This window comes from Cryptomeria japonica, chromosome 3, assembly GCF_030272615.1.
Source record: "Cryptomeria japonica chromosome 3, Sugi_1.0, whole genome shotgun sequence".
Classification (NCBI taxonomy): domain Eukaryota; kingdom Viridiplantae; phylum Streptophyta; class Pinopsida; order Cupressales; family Cupressaceae; genus Cryptomeria; species Cryptomeria japonica.
In genome coordinates, this window is record NC_081407.1 from 675517250 (window position 1) to 675537834 (window position 20585).

At 38.1% G+C, this 20585-nt stretch overlaps 1 protein-coding gene across 1 annotated transcript in view; it reads left to right on the forward strand.

The window, feature by feature from the left end:
- Positions 1-1052: 1052 nt before the first annotated feature.
- LOC131030646 (uncharacterized) overlaps positions 1053-20585 on the forward strand; it is a 110853-nt gene continuing 91320 nt past the window's right edge. Inside the window, exon 1 of the mRNA XM_057961553.2 lies at positions 1053-1513. Within this exon, the coding sequence (XP_057817536.1) occupies positions 1276-1513 (238 nt within the window). The 5' untranslated portion in view covers positions 1053-1275. The remainder of the gene's footprint in view (positions 1514-20585) is intronic.

Sequence of the window (20585 nt, forward strand, 5' to 3'; positions counted from 1 at the left end):
CATTGCTGCATTCCACCCATATGTCAATAATTTGACTAGATTTTAGTTGCAAAATCCCTTGTCGTCATGACTATCAACTTATCTTTAGGAATCAATTATGTGTCAAATATAGAGTTGCACAAAGTAAAACATTGAATGTGTGAATTTTGTGGACCTTATAAATTGGCACACAATATCTAATTTATACACCATGACATTGCCCTCCAATTTCACTTTCAATTTTTACTAAATTATTTTATTTTGATAATACTCTTAATTATTGTTTTATTTTTTAATAAAAATATTAAGTGATGTTATATCTAATCTAATATTGTTAAGGGTTTAAATAATAGTTTTTAGAGTAAACTTTGGTACTTTCTTTTTATGAAATTTTTTTCATCCAGAGTATGGTTTTTAGCTAATTGATAAGGAGGTTGAGCCTTAAGTAGAATCCTCTTCAACAAACCTCTTCGACTAAGAGTTAAGGATTGAGGGCTATCCATTCCGATCTCTTTGTCCAAGAGTCAAGGATTGAGAGGTATCTATTATGCCTGTCACTTGAGGCAAGATCCCAACCTCCTTGCACTCAACAAGACTTGATTCTTGATGGACTCATTAAGAACCATTCAATGTCACCTACAAACCAATTATTCATTGACAATTTTAATTATTTTGCATACATTGATGATTGTAATTTCAATTTTTATATATTTTATATTATAATTTAAGTGTAAATATTTGCTCAAAAATTTTATGTTATTTTTCATAAGTCAAAACTTAAGTATAAGACTTTTCATTGACTAAGTATGATTCATCTCCTCAAGAGTTTAATTGTACTTGTAAATTAAAAATACATAGAAAAACATTTCGATAGTCATTTCGTGCCAACCAAAGCACGAGGAATTATGCTTAGATCTTAGCAGATAATTCACTCAGAAGACCACAAAAGTATGATGGCTAGTATAATAGCTCTCATGGGTATGATTCACCCTTAAAAACAGACAGAAACGCCAGCATGGGACCGTTTAAAAAAAACTATGTTTATCCACTACGCTGAATTTTATGGAAGTGGGCCACCATGAAATCCAATAGAAATACCAGATTACGTGGGACCCATTTCTCTCTATATAATACAGACGAATATCACTTCTTTTGGTTTTGTTTTGGCCATATTAAATTCTACTGGTGACAGAGACCAATAATCTTACTTGAAAGCCAGGCAAGAGCGCCAAGATTCGATCGCATAATCAAATTATAGTGGTGCCGTGAATCGATCGCACGACGCTACGTTACAGAATGGCAAATTTCTCGCGGTTTGTACCTGTTTTACGAAGAGCATTGAGTGGGAGGAGGTCACGCGATCGATTCCTGTCAAGCGTGGCGCAGAATGCAGGGGAAGCGAGCGGGTACCACTTGGGGAATGGGCCTTCGAGCATGAAGGCGGCGGTGTTTTGGGAGCCTGGAAAGCCCTTGACATTTGAAGACTTCCACATGCCCCGCCCCAAGACTGGGGAACTTCTTATAAAAACTAAAGGTATTTATTTGTATTTCAATTTCTCTCACTCTCAGTGTTATGTATGACGGATTTTTTATTTTTAATTTATTGGTTGGAGAACCTTCTCCTTAGCTTTCTTTAGGGCCAGAATCGAATTCCGCAGAGCTCTTTAAATGCTAAACGTCTTCACTTGTTAAACCAGTACAGAAAATTTTAATGGCATGGTAAATTAAGAGCATTGATAATACAGCTTTTCAATGGCATGTTAGATTATTAATATTAATAATACAGTTTCGCATTGGAGCAATTTGTGGATCTTCCCGGTCTTAGATAATGCAACTTACACAGCCGATTATTTTTCCCCCTTTTTTGGTTTCTTGTTTTTTATTTGTCAGATTTTGGAAAAAAAAAATTTCCACATGCTTTAACTGTCAAGACTAAGGGATGCTTCTTGTAACATGCTAAATTTTTTAAAAGAGATATCAATTCAAATAATCTAGCTGTTGCAAATATAGCCGTTAACATAAACATAGCAAGAAGGATTTATTTTTTATTTTTTATATTTAAAATAGGAACAAGAATAACGATAACTGAAAGATTAATTACATTGAACTAAAATTAAGCATACATGTAAGATTAAGAAATAAATAACTTGCATGAAATTAAAGAGAGATAGGGTTTACAGAGTACTTTTCAACTGATGCTAAATTTTGAACCTCAAAACTCTGTCATGATACTGGTGAGGAGGGAAAGTATCATTAGGGCGCTTTTCCGCCCAACCACGGACTATCTAGTCCCCCGTGCCATATCCTTCTGGATTGGCCCAACCCTTCGCAGGGAGGTAAAGGAAAAAGAGAACTCAATGCCATCTGAGATTCGGTGTTAAGACCTACACGCTTAGTCGGTCATACACTAAGGGTAACTCCCTACTAGTATGACGCTCTGACTAGAGGTGTATCTGGTACTAAAGATCAGACAAATGCATGCATTACGCAGCACCACCTTGGCCAAGGTTTAACACTGTAAGCACGAATTAACGCGCTGTCAATGATCTCACCCTTCTCGGCAATAAGTTTAGGTCCACGAAGTTCAACTGAACTCCAAAGGGGAATTAAGACCCAACTTTGTGTTTAGCATACATTTGACACAGTTTTAGTACTCTGAAATATTATCATAATTTTCTTTCACATACAAGACTGCATTGGTTTATGATGTTTCAACTGAGTCCCTGGCTTGGGAAAGTTATGGGCATAAGAGCCGCCAATTGTACGCACGATTCCTGAGTATGGAATAAAACTTGCCGGACATGTCTCTGCTATCCGGCCTTTTGAGAGGGACCTCCCAGTAGTGATGCTAACTGCATCCTGTACAAAAGTGCTCTTCTACCCATTGCCTTCGTAGGCTAGGGTATAGGTTAATTCCTAACTCTAGAGAGGGTTATCTCAATTAGATAGATTTATCTTAGAGCTGTCCTGACTTTCAGTCTAAGGAAGATTCTGAATAATCTTGATTAAGGGATCAAATTCTTCATTAAGTTGACTCGGGTATGAACACCCTTCAGTTCAATGGTATAAGTTTGCACCACTATGCTGAATATGCTTACCAGCACATGGTAAGGTACGCTTACCAATACACACGAGTGCAAATACCTTCACATATCCGTCAAGTAATACCAATTATAACCACACTAGTATCTACTTGACGGTATATGTCAAAGTACGTGTACAAGTGTGCATACGTACCCGTACCTTCACATGTACGATAGGTATTCTAGGGTGCCTTAGATTTAGAGTATAATTAAATTTAACAACTTAGCAATTGTCCCAACCTTTGTATCACAATAATCCCAAATTTCATGAAGGGCAGGGATTCCATGGTTAAGATTTTATTCCAGTCTATAGTTCTACTAAAGAATATACGCAAATCTAACACATAGGCCTGCAGTTGTCATTACACAAATATTTCTACATTAGAGGTATATGTACTTGCATAAAGGTGTATATTATAACTAAGACACACACCGGCTGATTACAACTTATTGGTTTTCCGGTTTAAGTTGACCGAATGGAGCCTTGCTGCACCTTGATACCTGGTTATGTTCTTATGATTTTCAGATTTTAGCTAGCTGAATGGTGTGAGTAAACATAACCTCTAGGCCTGCACACCAATATTTATATATTTATTCATAATGGCAGACCTTAAACATGCTGGTCTAGTGACAGTGCAACCTTGCTGTTCACTTTGGATATGAGGATTTTTTTTTGTAAAAAAAATAGAACAGTACTATGGAGGAATTAGGGTATAAGATGAGTCTACCACTATAATTCCAGATTTACAACATCTGAAGGAATTAAAACACCTTACTGGTTTACTGCATACAGTCTTGCAACCACTAAAATAATTTTCCTGACCTTTCATGATATATGCATACACATTGTTATATAGATACACATTAATATATATATATATATACACACACACACATACACACACACCCATGTTTACATATATATACTTGAACGAGTATATATATACACATATATGTATTCCAAATTTAACCAGGTATGAGAATCTCGTACGCAATATCATCACCATTTAAATTTACCAAAAATAGAAGGTAAAATTGGTATTATGCAGAAGTAAACAAATATACTACATATAAATTTTTCTTTAAGACAACATAAGGGTTTATCCCTTCCCATTAAAGTATACTTTTAAGAATTCACATTACAGAAGGGAAAATAGTTAAGAAATTTCATGAAATATTGAAGAGTAAACTGCATTTAGTTTCTTTCCTCTATTTTCCATAAATTGAATGAAAAACGGAAAAGGAAATAGTCGAAACGGTAGGGTAACCAGACCACATGACCTGGAGGAAGCAGAATCCCATCATAGGTTGCACTCTAACGCACTTCTCACTCAAAGCCCTTGAAACTTGGTAATGGCCGAGCAGACAAATCACGGAATTGCAGAGCAAACCCTCTTTCTTTTGCCGTCCCGAAGAAGAACAATAAAAAAACGATAATCCCCTTCTCTTCCAAAATGGTTTAAGTATTGACTAACACGTGACTCTTCCTTGGTTCGCCCTAATACCAGGCGGAATTCTCAAACCGCCCAAGGAGTCACGTTAATCCCGTGCTCCATTCTCACGCCTTCAACATTTCTCGCTTCCAACAGAAGCTTCCCGTGAAAATATCTTTCCATGCCTCCTCTAAGAAATGAATGCATAATAATATATATTTCGTTCTTTTCCTTTTCTTTTCAAGTGATATCAATATACATTAGGAAGTATTGAAAATGCATTAAACCCATTCTTTTTACTTGCTTACTCTATTCTTAACAAATCTCCTAATACCCGATAATTTCATAAGGCAAGATAGAGCGATGAATAATGGTTTAATTAAAAACTTATATCCCTCACAATATTGCCATAATATATTTTAAGTCAAACACCTAGCAACTTTAGGAGGGACAAACTTCATATCTCCCTTTCACATAACCTTCACTTGATTATAGAGTTGCCAATTTAAAGTTGGCAAATGATAATTTATTTAATTAAAAAATAAACATTGCCATACAAATTATAAATTGATTAAATATACATATTTATTTATATTTATATATATGCGACCCTTACACCGTACGAATACCTGATTGCGGTAGTATGTATACGACCATGTATACGTACTCCCGTACCCAGGTATTCATAAAGGATATATATGTAACATATATATACATATGCTTAAATATATATTTATATAATAAAAGTAACATTAGTCCCAACCAACTTGATTAATAATTAATGAAATAATGAAATAATCATAATAATTAATAATTGCCTCGAGAAGCGACAAACCCTAGGGTTATAAACCCTAAAATCTCTACACTGACCTACTAGGTTACCTAGCGCACTGGCTAACAAGGTCTAACAAGCTCAACATAGGTTTACTTGGCTTAGGTTAGGGTTTTCAAACGGCATTGAGTCCTTTCCTTTCTTCCACCTCCCGACCTGATGACACTTTCCCTCCTTTCATGGAGGACGACGGTCTCCTGCACACACTTGGTCCACGGAAATTTTGGTTAGATCCAAAACTTGCCTAGTCCTGACAATTAATAATTCATGACAAAAGTAAAACATGATATCATATTGATAACTGCAATTTCATCAATTTAATCAATCAAAGTACATCAATCATCATAGAAGCATAATTATCATCATTCACATATGCATAGTCATCTGAACATATCCATTAATTAAAGCTTGAAACTAGGCACATTATACATCTTACAAGTATATCAAAATGCACTAGGTTTAACATGTATCAGGGCATAAATACTGCACAAAATTAACTAGGGCACAAGTGGGATGTAACACTTCTATTGTCAAATTCACCTAAGCCTTACCCCCTGGCCTCATTTTTTTGGGACAGGTACCTGGTTTCAGCTCTGTATCATCTTTTACGGAGATTTGAGCGTGAAATGTGTTATAAAAGTCTTAGATGTTTTTATTGCCCTTGCAAAATTGATCTGTAAGACCTATTAAAGTGTATCTATTTAGATATAACACTCCTGCTGTTGTTTGTATTTATATTGATAAGGACATTAGGACACATTGGTCCCAAGCGCTAGATAAGTAGTAGTAAAACACACATAGAAGAACTTGTCTAGGGGTTCTTGGAGGATTTGAACATAACTATCATTGTGGTAACACTCCATCTTGAATACTTAGTCGTGTTTGCTGAACATTTTTTTCTGCAATTATAAAGTTTTATAGAATTTTTATTTGGTTCTTTTTATATAAAATTTTATGTACTGATTTATGATTGCTAATGTTTGTATAATGGAGCTTAATATTGTTGTAAAGCAGACATTTTAAAATCTAATGTGTTTCATTCTCTATCTCTATATTTGCAAAGATATTTTGGTGATTTCATACCTTTAAATTTGTAATTTGCAATCGTCATAATTCTGTTTTAAAAATTAATTGGTCCAGTTTCAATGTGCCGAACCATAACCTCTAGTAGATACCCAACTCAAGTTCTATGGTGGCTATCAAGCATTAGCCTTTGAATAGCTATAATGATCTCTTTCAATCGTTACATCTTACAACGTTGGGCATTGGTGAAATCAACACCACTGCCAAAGACAGATTTCTTTTGCTCTAATGTCCTACATTTAACTTGATTCCAAGGAGAATTGTATGGGATTCAAAATATTTACATCCATACAATGGCAATGCAAACCTTTGCTTGTAAAAAATATGTATAACATGTACCTGAAGTTATTTTAAGTATTATTAATAAATTGTATGTTCCTCCTCAAATCACAAATATTTCTTAGCAACATGCCATTCTTTTTGGAGAGTTTGCTAACTGAAAAATATAATTTTGGGAAATTTAATGAAAATTAATGAATTGGAAAAAACAACCTATACAAAGCACCCTGCTTGAAATCCTTGGGTAAATTAGAACAGTTAACTTTTTTTCCCAGTTATTATCAGGTTCAGACTATTTATGGAATTGCCGTGAAATATGATCCTAAAATTGTGTATAATTAGTATGGGTTAGGTTTTTTGTAGTAAACTCTTTCTCAAAAGTTAATGGCCTAGTTTTTCTGGAGCACCTAGTCAAATTTAACTTATTGAATTTGCTGAATTCTTTTCAAGCCTGAATTATGTGATATGATCCTTGCTAGAGATGCAGAGGAATTTGGCCCCTTACTCTTCATGATTTTCAATTTGGAAAAAAATTATTTATTATTCTAGAAAATCTCAGCAGCATTTCTCTGCAATTTGGATTACAATGAAATAGTGACACCAAGGTTTAATAAACATACTTCCACAAATTTCTGAAATAAGAGGAAAGGGGGAACGGGTTTCAGGGACAGGGGGACCAGGGATCTAAATTTTGGGAGGGCAGTGCAAGAATAATATAGTACTTGAAAAATTAGTTATAAAAAAATGGATAGGAACTAACAATTTAAACTGTAAACTATATAATACTAAACACCAATGCATTGAACAGTGAAAGAGGCGAATATCAGTGTATGATTATATTCAAAATATCAATATGATGATGACATTCAAAATTGAAATACAATTAGTTAATGCCTCTAATCATCATCCCCAAAGGTCATGGCAAACTCCTCACCATTGAAACTGCTGGACACATTAAGCTCAAGCTCCTCCAAACCAAAACCAACCAACCCTATTTTTGTTGATTCATCATCAACCTATGCTTGCTCCTCGTGTTCTACATTGCATTGTGCTGCTGGGCTCTCCTTGTTTGTTAATGTACTGCAGTCAATTCTCAAGTTGCTATCAGCAATGAATAGCTACGCACTTCTTTTCCCTCCTAGAGATAAGTCTATTATTCTTAATAGAGTGGATAAAGTTGTATGTAGAGTAATTCCTCTTAGTAGCAGAAGAACTAGAAATTTGGGATAAGAGGTGATTGGCTAGTGTGGTTGTCAATGAAAGCGGTCCATGCATAGTCAACCATAGTATTGAGTCCTCCTTTGCCATAATCTCTATCCAACTTTGCCTCTTCTAGGTATCCCCTAAGTGTGGCAGATTTGGTCCACTCAATATGAATAGTGCTGGCATCCTTAACAATAGGGGTAACCCTACTAGGCCTTTATAGGTACCATTTTGGGTTCAATGCATTGGCAACCATGTGCAAGGGAGTGATGAGCTTCTTTCTCCTCTATTGAATGATAGACTAGATATGTTCATGATAGAATTGCAACATGGGGTCATTCTCTTGTGCAAAATTCTTTATTTGTCCAAGCATGTTGTCAATACACTTGTACACCTCTTTGAGGTTTAGAGCATTAGTGTCCCCATAGTTGATGACTATGAAAATTGGAGTTATAAGATAGACAATGGATTTGGCATCAACCCAAAAATGTCACTCTTCACCCTCTTCCCTTTTTTTTTTCGTTATGCCATAGGTATCCCCACAACCTAGCCCAGTGCCCAACCCACCTTAGCTTGGTCTTACATCCTTCACCCTCTTCCCTTACTTTGACTTAGAAGTGGACCACCAATTCCACTCTCGTGTCATGACCATTAGTTGTAATGCCTCTGGCAACTCGAACATCCTTTCTAAGAGAATGAAGTATGATGCATATTCGGTCTCTATAAGTTTCAAATTTGCCTTCTTGGAGAAGGATTGAAATAGTGCATGTGATGAGTGGTGGTTGCAAATAAACATCTACACATTTCTAGCATCAAGAAATGACTTGTTTAATTTAGTCTATTTTGCTCGTGTTTATGAGTTTATTGTTCATGGCATGCACACAATGAAGAGTCCATCATATATGTTTGTATAACACCTTAACAAACTTCCCCGTTGCTTTACACACATAGGCCACATTTGTTACAACTTCTATCACATTCTTTGGGCTAACCTCTTCAATAGCATCTCTAAGCATTTGAAACCAATAATCAACATCCTTTTGGTGCCTTGAACAATCAAAACTCCTAAAGAATTAAGGACCTTATGTACATGTCACCATGATATTGATATATCTGTCCACCAAATTATAACAATGTTGCATCCACCATTGACCTCATATAGCCTTTATTTTCACCTTTAGAATATTAATCTTGGAATAGTTCTTATCCAAGATTGTGGTCATCAGTTTTGTCTCCCTTGGTGGCACATATGAAAGCTTTGCCTTTATTATCTTATCCACAACCTCCCTATATTAAGGAAAGTGAGCAACTGGAATGGAATGCCATTGGCAAATAAAAATTTACCAATGACATCATCTACCTCATCTCTCATTTGAACATTAAACTTCATTTTCATTGAGTTTGGAGAATCACTTGTCGCCCTAAGTTTCCCTTTAGGCTCTATTGTATTAGATAGAAAAAGTGGGAATCATGGCTCTTGGAAAGTGCTAGCAGCCCTCACCATACGTTTCCATAGCCTAATGTTGCCCCTTGATGTGCTCACCTTTGCTTTTATTCTGGGAGTGCATTATTTTAAAGGGACTTGTTGTGACCTAATGATACATCACCCCATTCTAAATGGGGACCCCCTACTTTTTAGGTCCTCTTGGCCTTTTGGTTGTGGTTCTTTGGGTCTTTTCGCAGCAATCCCTTCGGTCTCCCCAAGTCTGCAAGTGTTTTGATGAAATTTGATCAAGTCTAATTTGATCAAGTTTGCAAGTCCTTTGAGCAAATTTGACTAAGTTGGGGAACTATTTTGTCTATTTTAGGGTTTTGCCCTTCAGACTTACATTTTAGGTCATTTCCTTAGGGTTTTGGAAAATATTAACGTTGCAATAAAGTTAGGACCCTTAAAGGAAGCTACAAGTGAAATTTGGGTGAGTGAATTCAGAGCACTTCCTATTTTTACTAAGTCTATTTTTAGTGTCACCTTGTCCTGGTTTGCCCTAATTTTATATTTGGAAGTACTTACTATTTTTAGTGAGTCTATTTTTGGTAGGTCCATCTTGGGCAATGGTCAAGACATCAATGGCAAAGCATTCCTGAAAATCCAAGTCCAAATCCGGAAAGTTGAAAAAGCAGTCGGATGATAAAAAAAAGTGGCTAAGTTTGGAACTCTTTCCTGAAGCGGAAAAAGCATGAAAATTCTTTTAAGGCAAGAGAAATCCACTTAAATCAAAAATTGGCATCCAAATCTAGGTAATGAGCAAAAAAGTATGAGGCAAGGAAGAATTTCTAAACTTGTCAAAATTCCTATCCCCTAGCAAAAATCTGCCCAAGACTGGAGTAGGGTGCCAAATGAAGGTTATGGAGGAATTTCCAAATTTGCTAAAAATCCTTCACCAAGGCAAAATAGCGCTCAAGTAGAGATGAGGGTGCCAAATCAATGAGGAGGAATTTTCCTCCAAGATAGAAATTCTTGCACACTAGTGAAATGGCGCCCAACCTAGAAGAGGAGCGCCAAAATGGGGTAAGGATATTGGAATAATATCTTTATTTAGTTATTTAATGGTCAATTTTGTAATATATTGTAAATATTAGGAGTTTCTAATTTAGTGTCTGTTATTGGTTGTTTCTTAATAGAAACATCGATCTCTTTGTAATCTATATAATGATCTTTCGATCATTCATTAAATTAATCAATTTTTAACCAAATACTCTCGTATTATGGTATCAAAGCAGGTTTATTTTTTTATTTTTTTTTCAATTTTTTGCTTCCAAAAATCGATTTTGTTTAAAAAATCTTTCTTCCTGTTAGTAATTATTCTGGGCGGGTTTTTCATTCAGAATTTTGTGAAATTTGTTTGCGTGATTTTTTGAAGGGTTTTTCACGCGTTCTTTTTGCAAACCCTGCATCCAATATTGGACTTTCGAAATCACGCTTGCCTGTGTTTGTTTGTGGGTTTTAATGCGATTCTTTTTTGCATTTTCCGTTTCCACCCATCTATTTTCTTTCTGCAATTTTTCGTGCTTGTAATTCTGGTCTTCTTCCGAGCTCGTGCGACTTCGTCTTCGTGTCTGCAACTATGTTCTGCGTGCGCGACTTTTAGCGGGTCGATTTTTTAATGTGCGATTTCTTTTTTATGCCCCTTTTTTGGCCTATACAGCTGCGTTCTCCATCTTTTTGCGAAATCGCGACAGTTTTATCTTCTGCTCGTGGCGGCTAGGGTTTGGACGCGATTTCTTCTTCCGTTTCTGCGCAATTTTCTATAGGGCAAGGTTCCATTCACGCATGGGGAATTCCATTTTTCTGCGTGACGTGATTTGTTGGCATTATTTTCGGCAAAGTTTTTCTCAAACCTGCGATTCCACTCGCGATTTCAGTTGTTTTGTGCCTCTGTTGCGCTGGTTTTGTCCGCATTCAAAGGGTTTAATCCGAACTTTAGAAATTTTTTTGTCGCCTAGGGTTTTTCCGACCCTCAATATTTTTCGTCTGCGGCTTGGGCAATTTTTCTCAGAAGAATAATATCTGGGTTTTTGTGGGTTTCTCGAAATCTCATCTGGATATCTCTTAGAATTTTTTGGGTCATTAGCAATCCGCACATTGGGATTTGTGCCAGAACTTTTTTTGTTTAGCCTAGAAATCTATCAGTTTTATGTTTTAGTTTTATGTATACGTCACGTTTACGCGATTTCATGTGTTGACAAACTCCTACCTTGATATTCGTGCCTTCATTCGATCAACCAGTTTTGACCTTAATTTTTAGTCATGGCATCTCTGATGAATATTCTGCTTGAGGGGGGTCATAAATTTAACAACAAAAACTACAATACTTGGAAGTTGCGGATGCTTGCAATTTTCGAGTATTGTGTTATTGATCAGTTGGTTCTTGGAAAAGTCTCACCTCCCTCTGCAGTCGGTCTTGATCAGACCAAGTCATGATGAGCAAGATCGTGAAGCTGTCATGCTCATCAAGCTCTCAGTGACCGACGATCAATTTCCTCAGATACCTTCCAGCAAAATAGCTGTCGAGATATGGGAGCATCTCAAGACACTGCATGAGATGTCTGATAAGAGCAAAGCCTTCTTTTGGAAAAATATGCTCTTCTCTATTGTCATGGATGAGAGAAAATCCCTTTAGGATCATCTTAATCGGATCAAGGAAATCCATGACCAGTTGGAAGCCATCGACCGAAAAATGGAGGACATGGTTGTCATAACTTTGAAAAGTTTGCCCAAGTCCTACGAACATTTTGTTGAAACCCTTAACATCACCTCAATCGGTATTGATCTCAAGTTCGCTGATCTCTGCACTAAACTTCTGCAACAGGATCGATGGAAGCAACAGTTCGGTAGCAGTACCAACTCATCCTCTTACGGAACATGCATTTGCAGCTAAATCCTTTCAGAAGGATAAAGGAAGATCACAGTCTTCTCAGCAGAAACCCTCTGCTCCGTCATCAGAAGGCTCGAAGAAGAAAAATGTTCAGTGCAATTATTGCCATAAATTTGGTCACATGAAGCTTGAGTGCCGAAAACGCTTGGTTGCATAGGCTAAGCAAAGTGGTTCACAGCTGAAAGCAAATGCAGCGGAGCACACTGAGCAGAGTGAGTCTGTCTTTTACGCCTTCATGGCTAAAAGACCTATAGACCATGTAAAATCTTTTGCTCGGTATATTGATTCAGGTGCCTCATGCCACTTCACTCATCGTCGAGATTGGTTCATTGATTTTTAGCCTTACTCAGATTTAGTTATTTTTGGAGGGGAAGAGTACACCGTTGTCGAAAAGGGCAATGTGCAGTTTCAGTTTGGAGGGAGGAAATTGATTTTCCTCAACGTGTACTATGTTCCAGGAATGGAACTCAACCTTCTCTCAGTCAATCAGATTCTGAGACATTCTCCTCGGCTCGACGTGATCTTCAGTTCACAATAGTGCAGTATCCTTGATCGGGAGACTCAGACAATTGTTGCTGTGGGTCTTGAGGATCATGGTCTATTCAGACTAGCTGATTCTGGTAATTCTCAGGAGCTTGCCATGGCAGCCAAGTGCTCCTTTGTTAGTACACTCTGGCATCAACTTTATGGGCACTTAAATGTGAACTATCTTGCTCAGCTTGCTCGGGAAGATCTTGTCATCGGATTGCCAAAAATTCAGACCTAGAACCTCGGAGTTTGCAGAGCATGTCAGGCTGGCAAGTAGCATCGGACTCTGTTTTTGGATGACGATTTTGGAGAGCTTCTAAGGTACTACAACTGGTCCATGCTGATATCTGTGGACCTATGGCTACTCCTTCTGTTTCTGGGTCCGAGTATTTTCTACTTTTTGTTTATGATTTTAGTAGAAAAATGTGGGTGTATTTTCTTCATCAAAAATTAGAGGTGTTTGTTGTATTTCAAAAATTCAAAGCACTAGTTGAAAAAGAGTCTGGTCAACCTATTGTTACTCTTCGGTCTGATAATGGGGAAGAATTCTGTTCCCCTGCCTTCTCCCATTTTTGTGAACATGGCATCAAGCACCAACTCACTATACCTTACACCCCTCAGCAAAACGGTGTTGTTGAGCGAAGAAGCCGCACGATTATTGAAATGGCCTAGTCTATGCTTGAACACAAGAGTGTTCCAGAGAAATTTTGGGCTGAAGTAGTTAACACTGCAGTCTATCTTCTGAATCGGTGTCCTACTATGGTTGTGAAGAAGAAGACTCTGGAAGAGGCTTGGTTAGGCCGCAAGCCCAAAATCAGTCATCTAAAAGTTTTTGGCTCCACTGCTTTTGTTTTGATCCCCGATGCGAAACACACCAAATTGGATGCCAAGAGCCAAAAACTCATGCTAACTGGCTATAGTGATACGCACAAAACCTACCGATTGGTTGACATTGACACAAACCATATCATCTTCAGTCGTGATGTGGTTTTTGATGAGGAACGTGGGCCATTTCAGCCCTCTCCTCCAGTTATGGATTTAGAGGATCAGCCTTTGAAGGCTTCAGACTTGGGTTTCCGTCTTCCATTAGGTCCACTTGATGGGAGGGCTCCAGCTGTTCCAACTCCTGCACCTACACCAGTTCCTTCTCCTACAGGATCACCTAGACATATAGCTGCACCACCTAACTTTCCTTAGGATTCCTTCAATCTTTTGTTTGATGATTTTGATCCTGTTGCACCTCTTGCATCTGATGTTGGCACTTATACTCGCCGGCGTAAATGGTGGGCTAAGACAATTGCTGATCTTCATGATGATGAGCTCATTGAGGGTAGAATTGCTCGGAAGAAGAGCAAGCAGCGTAATTATGTCAATTTTTCTCTCATGGCCAACATTCACAGTGTGTATGAACTTGTTTATGTGTGTTTTACGCACATGCAAGCATCATAATTAAATACCAAAGTACTTTACCCTCTCTTGAACAAAATCACCTCAGATGGTAAGAGTAAGATCAACTAAAATGATTCCAAGGTTTTTATAGTCAGGTCTTGACGAGTGGGTAACTCAATGGTCGATGTGAATTGCTGGGTAAGGTATCCTGCTGTAAATCAATCACGTCCAATGCGTCCAAGCAAGCATCCAAAGTGTTCTCCCAATCTGGTATGAGCTTCTGCGAATTATGAACACGAATCAACAAAGAGACCAAGTCATCCATCTAACTCTTCTTCAAAGAGTCCAACTGATTGAAGTACATGAACTTCATCTTGTCTCTCAATTCTGCTAAGTGTAAACCACTGGCTTCACTGATATCAACTCCCAATAATTCCTCAATTGAGGCAAGGATCTTCGACTGAGTTTCATGAATTGATCCTTCCATCTCTGCACAACTCTTTTGTGCGCTCTCATAAGTTGATTTCTTCATGGCTAATGAACAATACCAGCCATGGAAATCGTATCTATCTCCATTGTGCACAATATTCTCCCTGATCAAGGTGGACATAGGAATCTTCTTCAAAGCTCCGAGGCGTGGAAGAGTCTTCTCCTGAATAGGTCAGAATTCTTCCTGAACTCCCTCCAAATATTGTATCCTGAATATAAGCCCTGTTGTCCTGTCAAAAGCCTGGACAAAATGAGTAAGAAAATGATCCGCTTGTCTCTTCGTATCCTCAATCCATTTCTCCACCTCCGAGAGTGTATGTCTCACTGCCTCATAATGTGTATGTAGTCCACGATCAACTGCAATGGGGGAAATAAGGGTGGGATTTTCACACCTTATCCCTGCAATATACTCTCTAAGTCTGATATTCTCTTCTTCATACTTTTCTCTCTTTTCAATCTCTCGGTCCAATCTCGCACTGATTGCCTTGAGGGTATCACCAACCTCCTGAAATTCTTGTTCCTTTGTAGTACGGCCAAGGGCAACTGAAGTAATCTGGAAATCCATGGGAGTAGCAATGTCTGTTGTCACATCTCCTGCTGTGTTCTTTTTTTGTTTAGGAGCTTGACTCTCCTCATCCGCATGAATCCTTAAGTCATTGCTAGTTCTTTGATCATCTTCGGAAGCAGATTCCTCTTGTTTCATCTTTTCATAAGTGAAAGTAACACCCATGTCAACTAACTTGTTCATTTGACTATCTACCCATCCTCAAGAGAAATTGAAGACCTCTCTCATCAACACATTCAAATCTGTCTCTTCTAGTTCTAACCAATTAGGCAATAGAATCGCCTTCATTTCATTCTCATATTGTGGATGTGTATGATCCTTATCATCTAATATCTGATCAGGAATGAGGAAAAGTCCACATTTCCCCATGAAATCCACAGGCATCCTGAACCACATTCTTCTTTTCACTGCTTGCTCGTCCATCAAGTTGGCCCAATAATCGATGAACTTATCTCCCTTGATCCTTCCAACTTTCTTATTTGGATCAAATCTTTCTCTTCTCTTGTATGTTGCAAATAGATAGAATGCAAGCTCTTGAACTGTTGTGCTAGCTACTGCCGCGGATTGGCAACCTCCAATGTCTTCCCTACTGAAATAGGAAATGTCATCCCTGTTCAATGTTTTTTCCTTCTGGATAGAATCATATTCCAGAAGCTGTCTCACCACTTCCAACAGGATCATTCTGTCAGTAGGATACCTAGGAAGCTTGTAAGGTTTGGATTGAAATCCGTGAATCCTTAGGTATGTGAAAGTGGGAAATTGTATATAGTAATATATCACGATCCATATTTCTCTATCAACTTTGTCGCCTCCTTGGACAACCTCTTGTGGATTCCGCCTGGCAACATTGGCGTTATGTACATAGTGAATGCATCATTCACTCTCTTATAATCTTCAATTCGATACATGTTTAGCTGTGGATAGCACTCATAACTTTTGAATTGTCCTTGCCCATTCCCGACTTCACCTCTGCATATCAATCCTTTGTAAGTAACAAATCGTGCAAGTAGGTACACCAAATAGGAAGTCATGGCGAATGACCTGAATCTCTCCACATTCCTCAGCTGAAAATCCAGATTGTCACTTATGATTTTTGACCAATTGATTAATGTTCCTTCCAGACAATCCTAGATGAAATAGAACATCCATCCATCATATATTGCACCCTGCGGTGTCCCCATCACTCGGTTAAGCAGGAATACTAAATCACTATATTCATCTTTAAAATCTGTGCACATGAGTATCTTGGGAGCCTTGGAATGATGAGTCCTAGGATTGATCATCCACTCCTTGTTTGCTACGGCCTTGCATGCATCCATCTTCTTATATCTTTCTTCATATTCATCCTTAGTTCTATCTTTCATGTCTGCTCCATGTAGAATTCCAAACACCTCAGCAATAGCATCCTCAGCAAGGTAGGCAATGATGGCACCCTTAGAAGTCTTGATCATTCGGGAGCGAGGATCATAACATCGTGCACACCCCAGGATTAGCTCGTTGCACTGTATGGACTGCGGGAATCTAGTGGCCTGATAAATGCCACTCTTCATAATGTTCACATAAGCTGGGGAAGGAATCTGGCTTCCAATTCCGAACATCCGCTGTTGCATCTGGCCCATGTTCAGGAAATGCATGTTCGTGTCTGTAATCTCCTTCCATCTGGATGACATCTTGGATTCTGGATAGAATCCCGTTTCAACAATCCTCTGTTATTCCTTCTGGATGCTAATTCCTGACTTTGACATTGCACCTGTATGAAGCTGGAAGTTAGCAACCTTGGAAAATATTCCTGATAACAAGTTCTGATTTCCTAATGATCAGACAATTTTAAGAATGGAAATTAGGAAATTTATCCACATTCCTAATGAATAGTAAGTAAATATGACAAGATTAGGGTATGAAACCCTTATAAAAATCATTAAAATCATTAATTTTCAGACTTAACAAAGTCTGAAGACACCTCCTTATACTTAGAAATTTTATCTAAATTAGAGTGCAAAGGAGTCTACCGGATCGGGAATTGAACTAGGAAAGGTGTGAAAGATAGTGTTTTCACACAAAAGTTGTTTGAGGACACCTTCCCGAGGTCAACAATGGCTGCCAACAAGTCTGAAGACACCTTGCAACTCTATAAATCAGTTGTCAAAATCATGTTGCAATTGCGTGTTATGCAAAAATTTGATGAAAACAATCAATTCCGGGCATACATGTATGGCTAGTAAAATAATTTTTTTTTGAGGACAAGTCTTAAAGTGGTGGTTTCAGACTTACCAGCACCTTGCAAAGTGATAAAAAACCCTGAAAATGATCACGAAAAGTCAAAGGAATGATCTCCAAGCAAAATCGCCAAGGTAGGTAAGTGGCTGGAAATGATATTTTTTTTGAGGACAGCTTGCAACAATGGCGTCTCAAACCTGCAACAGCACTTGGAAGCTCTGAAAACTCACTCAAAACTCCTCCAATCAGCCTCTAGACAAAATCGCCTTAGGTGGAAGTCAGCTGGGAATGAAAATGTATGTCTGAAAATGATGTGCCCAGGCAACAATGGAGGTCAATAATCTCAGCAAAAGGTGAAAATCAGGTCTGAAAATGACAATCAGCAACCTCCCAGCTATGGCGCCACCAACCAAGGAGAACAATCACCAAAAATGGAGGTAAAACCTCCCCAAAATAAAAAAATTGCCTTTCTCCCAAAAATGGCGCCGCCTAGTCAAAATCGCCAAAGTCTGAAAAATCTGCAAGTAATCTCCTCCAATGGCAGCCAAAATAAATCGCCTAGGTTGGGAATGAAGGAAAATAAGCAATAAAAACAATCTTCAGCCCAATGGTGTCAACTTGACACTTGAACAAATTCGCCAGTTGGAGGAAAAATCACCTAAGTAAGCAACACACTTGGCAAATATAATATTATTATAATGCTGGCCACCTTCCTTTGAACTTGCCTTCGCCCTGAGTTTTCACCACACAAGCAATGTGGGATAAAACATTGTTACTTATACTTGCTTGGGGAAAATCGATTTGCTTCTAGAAGGTGAAATTCATTAAATGTTCATTGCAAATCATTTATTAATTGTTTTTTCATTTTTAAAATAATCGCTGATGTTTGTAAAAACAATTAAATGTGGGTCAATTTATTAAAAAAGATTTCATAAATTAAATCAAATTGACCATTAGGGGAAAATCGATCCTTATTTGGATTAAAAATCCAATTAAAAATAATGAAAATGTTCAAAATGCACATCTAGGGGACAATCGACCCCTATTAGGATAAAAATCCTAACAAAATTTCATCAACTTTGCACAAAAATGTCTCCAGGGGAAAATCGATCCAAGTCTGGAGTGAAAATTCCAACTCAAAGTTGCCATTTAGCACAAAAAATCACTCTGGGGGAAAATCGACCTCTATCTGGACAGTTATTTGGACCCAAAATCATTAAAATCATCACTCGTGGAAATTTGCCTAAGGTTTGGAATCACTATCTGCATTAAAATCCATGAAATTTCATCATAAAAGTCCTGGTGGAAAATCAATAGGCATCAAGAATCATCATTTTAGTCCTCATTAAAGTCATCCGCAGTCCTGGTGGAAAATCATGGGTTGTTAGGAAGAAATCCCACACGGCCAAATTTTGAGCATCTTGGTGGAAAATCCAGTAAGGATTTTGAGTTGGGGGAAATCATGGGTCATCGGAAATGTAGGGGGAAAAGCACCTCCAGTCTGGAATTTTGACATTTTGACCCTTAGAACATGGATTTTCATCCGGAATGTAACAATTTAACCACTCAAAATCACTTGGACACTTAGAATTTTCAATAAAACACATTGGGACTTAGGCAAATTCACCAAAATTTGAGCGAAACGTAAGGAAACCTATCAGGATAAAGTGCAAAATCAACTTGGATAACTTCCTAGGAGTGAGAAAACAACTCCTAAAGGTCTCGAAACACCTTAGCACTTAAAAATCACCGACGAGGACATTCAAAAACACGTTAACGCTCAAAAGGTTTACACTTAGACAAAATTAGGATCACTTAAAATCTAACATTTTACACACTTGATCCTATAACTTCAAAACCCTAAATGACATTTAGGTATGATAAAAAATCCGAGACTCGGGCACGGGAACTCAAAATTGCCCACTATTGAGCCAAAACAAAAAACTAACCAACGCAGAAAGTAGGAAACAGGGGGTCCTCGTTTGCAATGGGGCGATGTGTGAAAAGGTCACAACAAAACCTCAGACTCACACAAAGGCGAAAGAAATACCTGAGTGAGAACAAGCTATGGCAACTAAGCACCTCAGGGTTCTGTCAAATCTTCCTCCAGGGAAGAAACTCATTGGATGCAAATGGGTCTATAAGGTCAAAATACAAGGCTGATGGTACTTTGGATAAGTACAAGGCTCGCCTCGTTGCCAAAGGCTTCTCTCAGCCTAAAGGAATTGATTATGAGGAGACCTTTTCTTCGACAGCAAAGATGAGCACCATCAGATTAGTCCTAGCCACGACAGCTCAGTGTGGCTGGAAGGTCCATCAAATGGACGTCAAGAGTGCCTTCCTGAATAGTGAGTTACAGGAAGAGGTCTACATGACTCAACCTCCTGGATCCAAGGTTGTTGGAAAAGAACACTAGGTACTCAAATTGGTGAAAGCACTCTATGGCTTGAAACAGGCTCCTCGGGCATGGTACATGAAAATTGACAAGTACCTCACAGATCAAGGTTTCTAGAGGAGTCCTTCCGACTCAAATTTGTATGTCAAAACTACTGGTAGTGATATCATCATTCTGATTATTTATGTTGATGATCTGATCATCATTGGCAGTTCTACATCTTTGATTCAGGGAATCAAGTAGAATTTATGGCAATCTTTTGACATGACTGACCTTAGGCTTCTGCACTACTGCCTAGGTGTTGAGGTTTGGCAGCAGTCTCATGGCATCTTCATCTCTTAGTCCAAATATGTCAGGTCTTTGCTAGACAAGTTCCGAATGCAGGACTGTAAACCTGCATCTACACCTATGTTGAAAGGCCTGAAGTTGTCGACCAAAACCGGTTCTCCAGTTGAACATGAATCCGATTTCAAGCAACTAGTGGGCAGTTTAATATATCTCAACTCCACTAGACTTGATCTGAGCTATGTAGTGAGTTACATATCCCGCTTCATGACAACTCCTACATCAGAGCATTGGGCTCTAGTGAGGTGGATCCTGCGCTATGTCAAGGGCACTTCAGACTTTGGTATCCTTTATGGACGGGCCAAAGATCCCAGACTCATTGGTTTCGCAGATTTGGATTGGGTAGCCTCTGTTGGTGATAAAAAGTCCACATCCGGGTATGTCTTCAG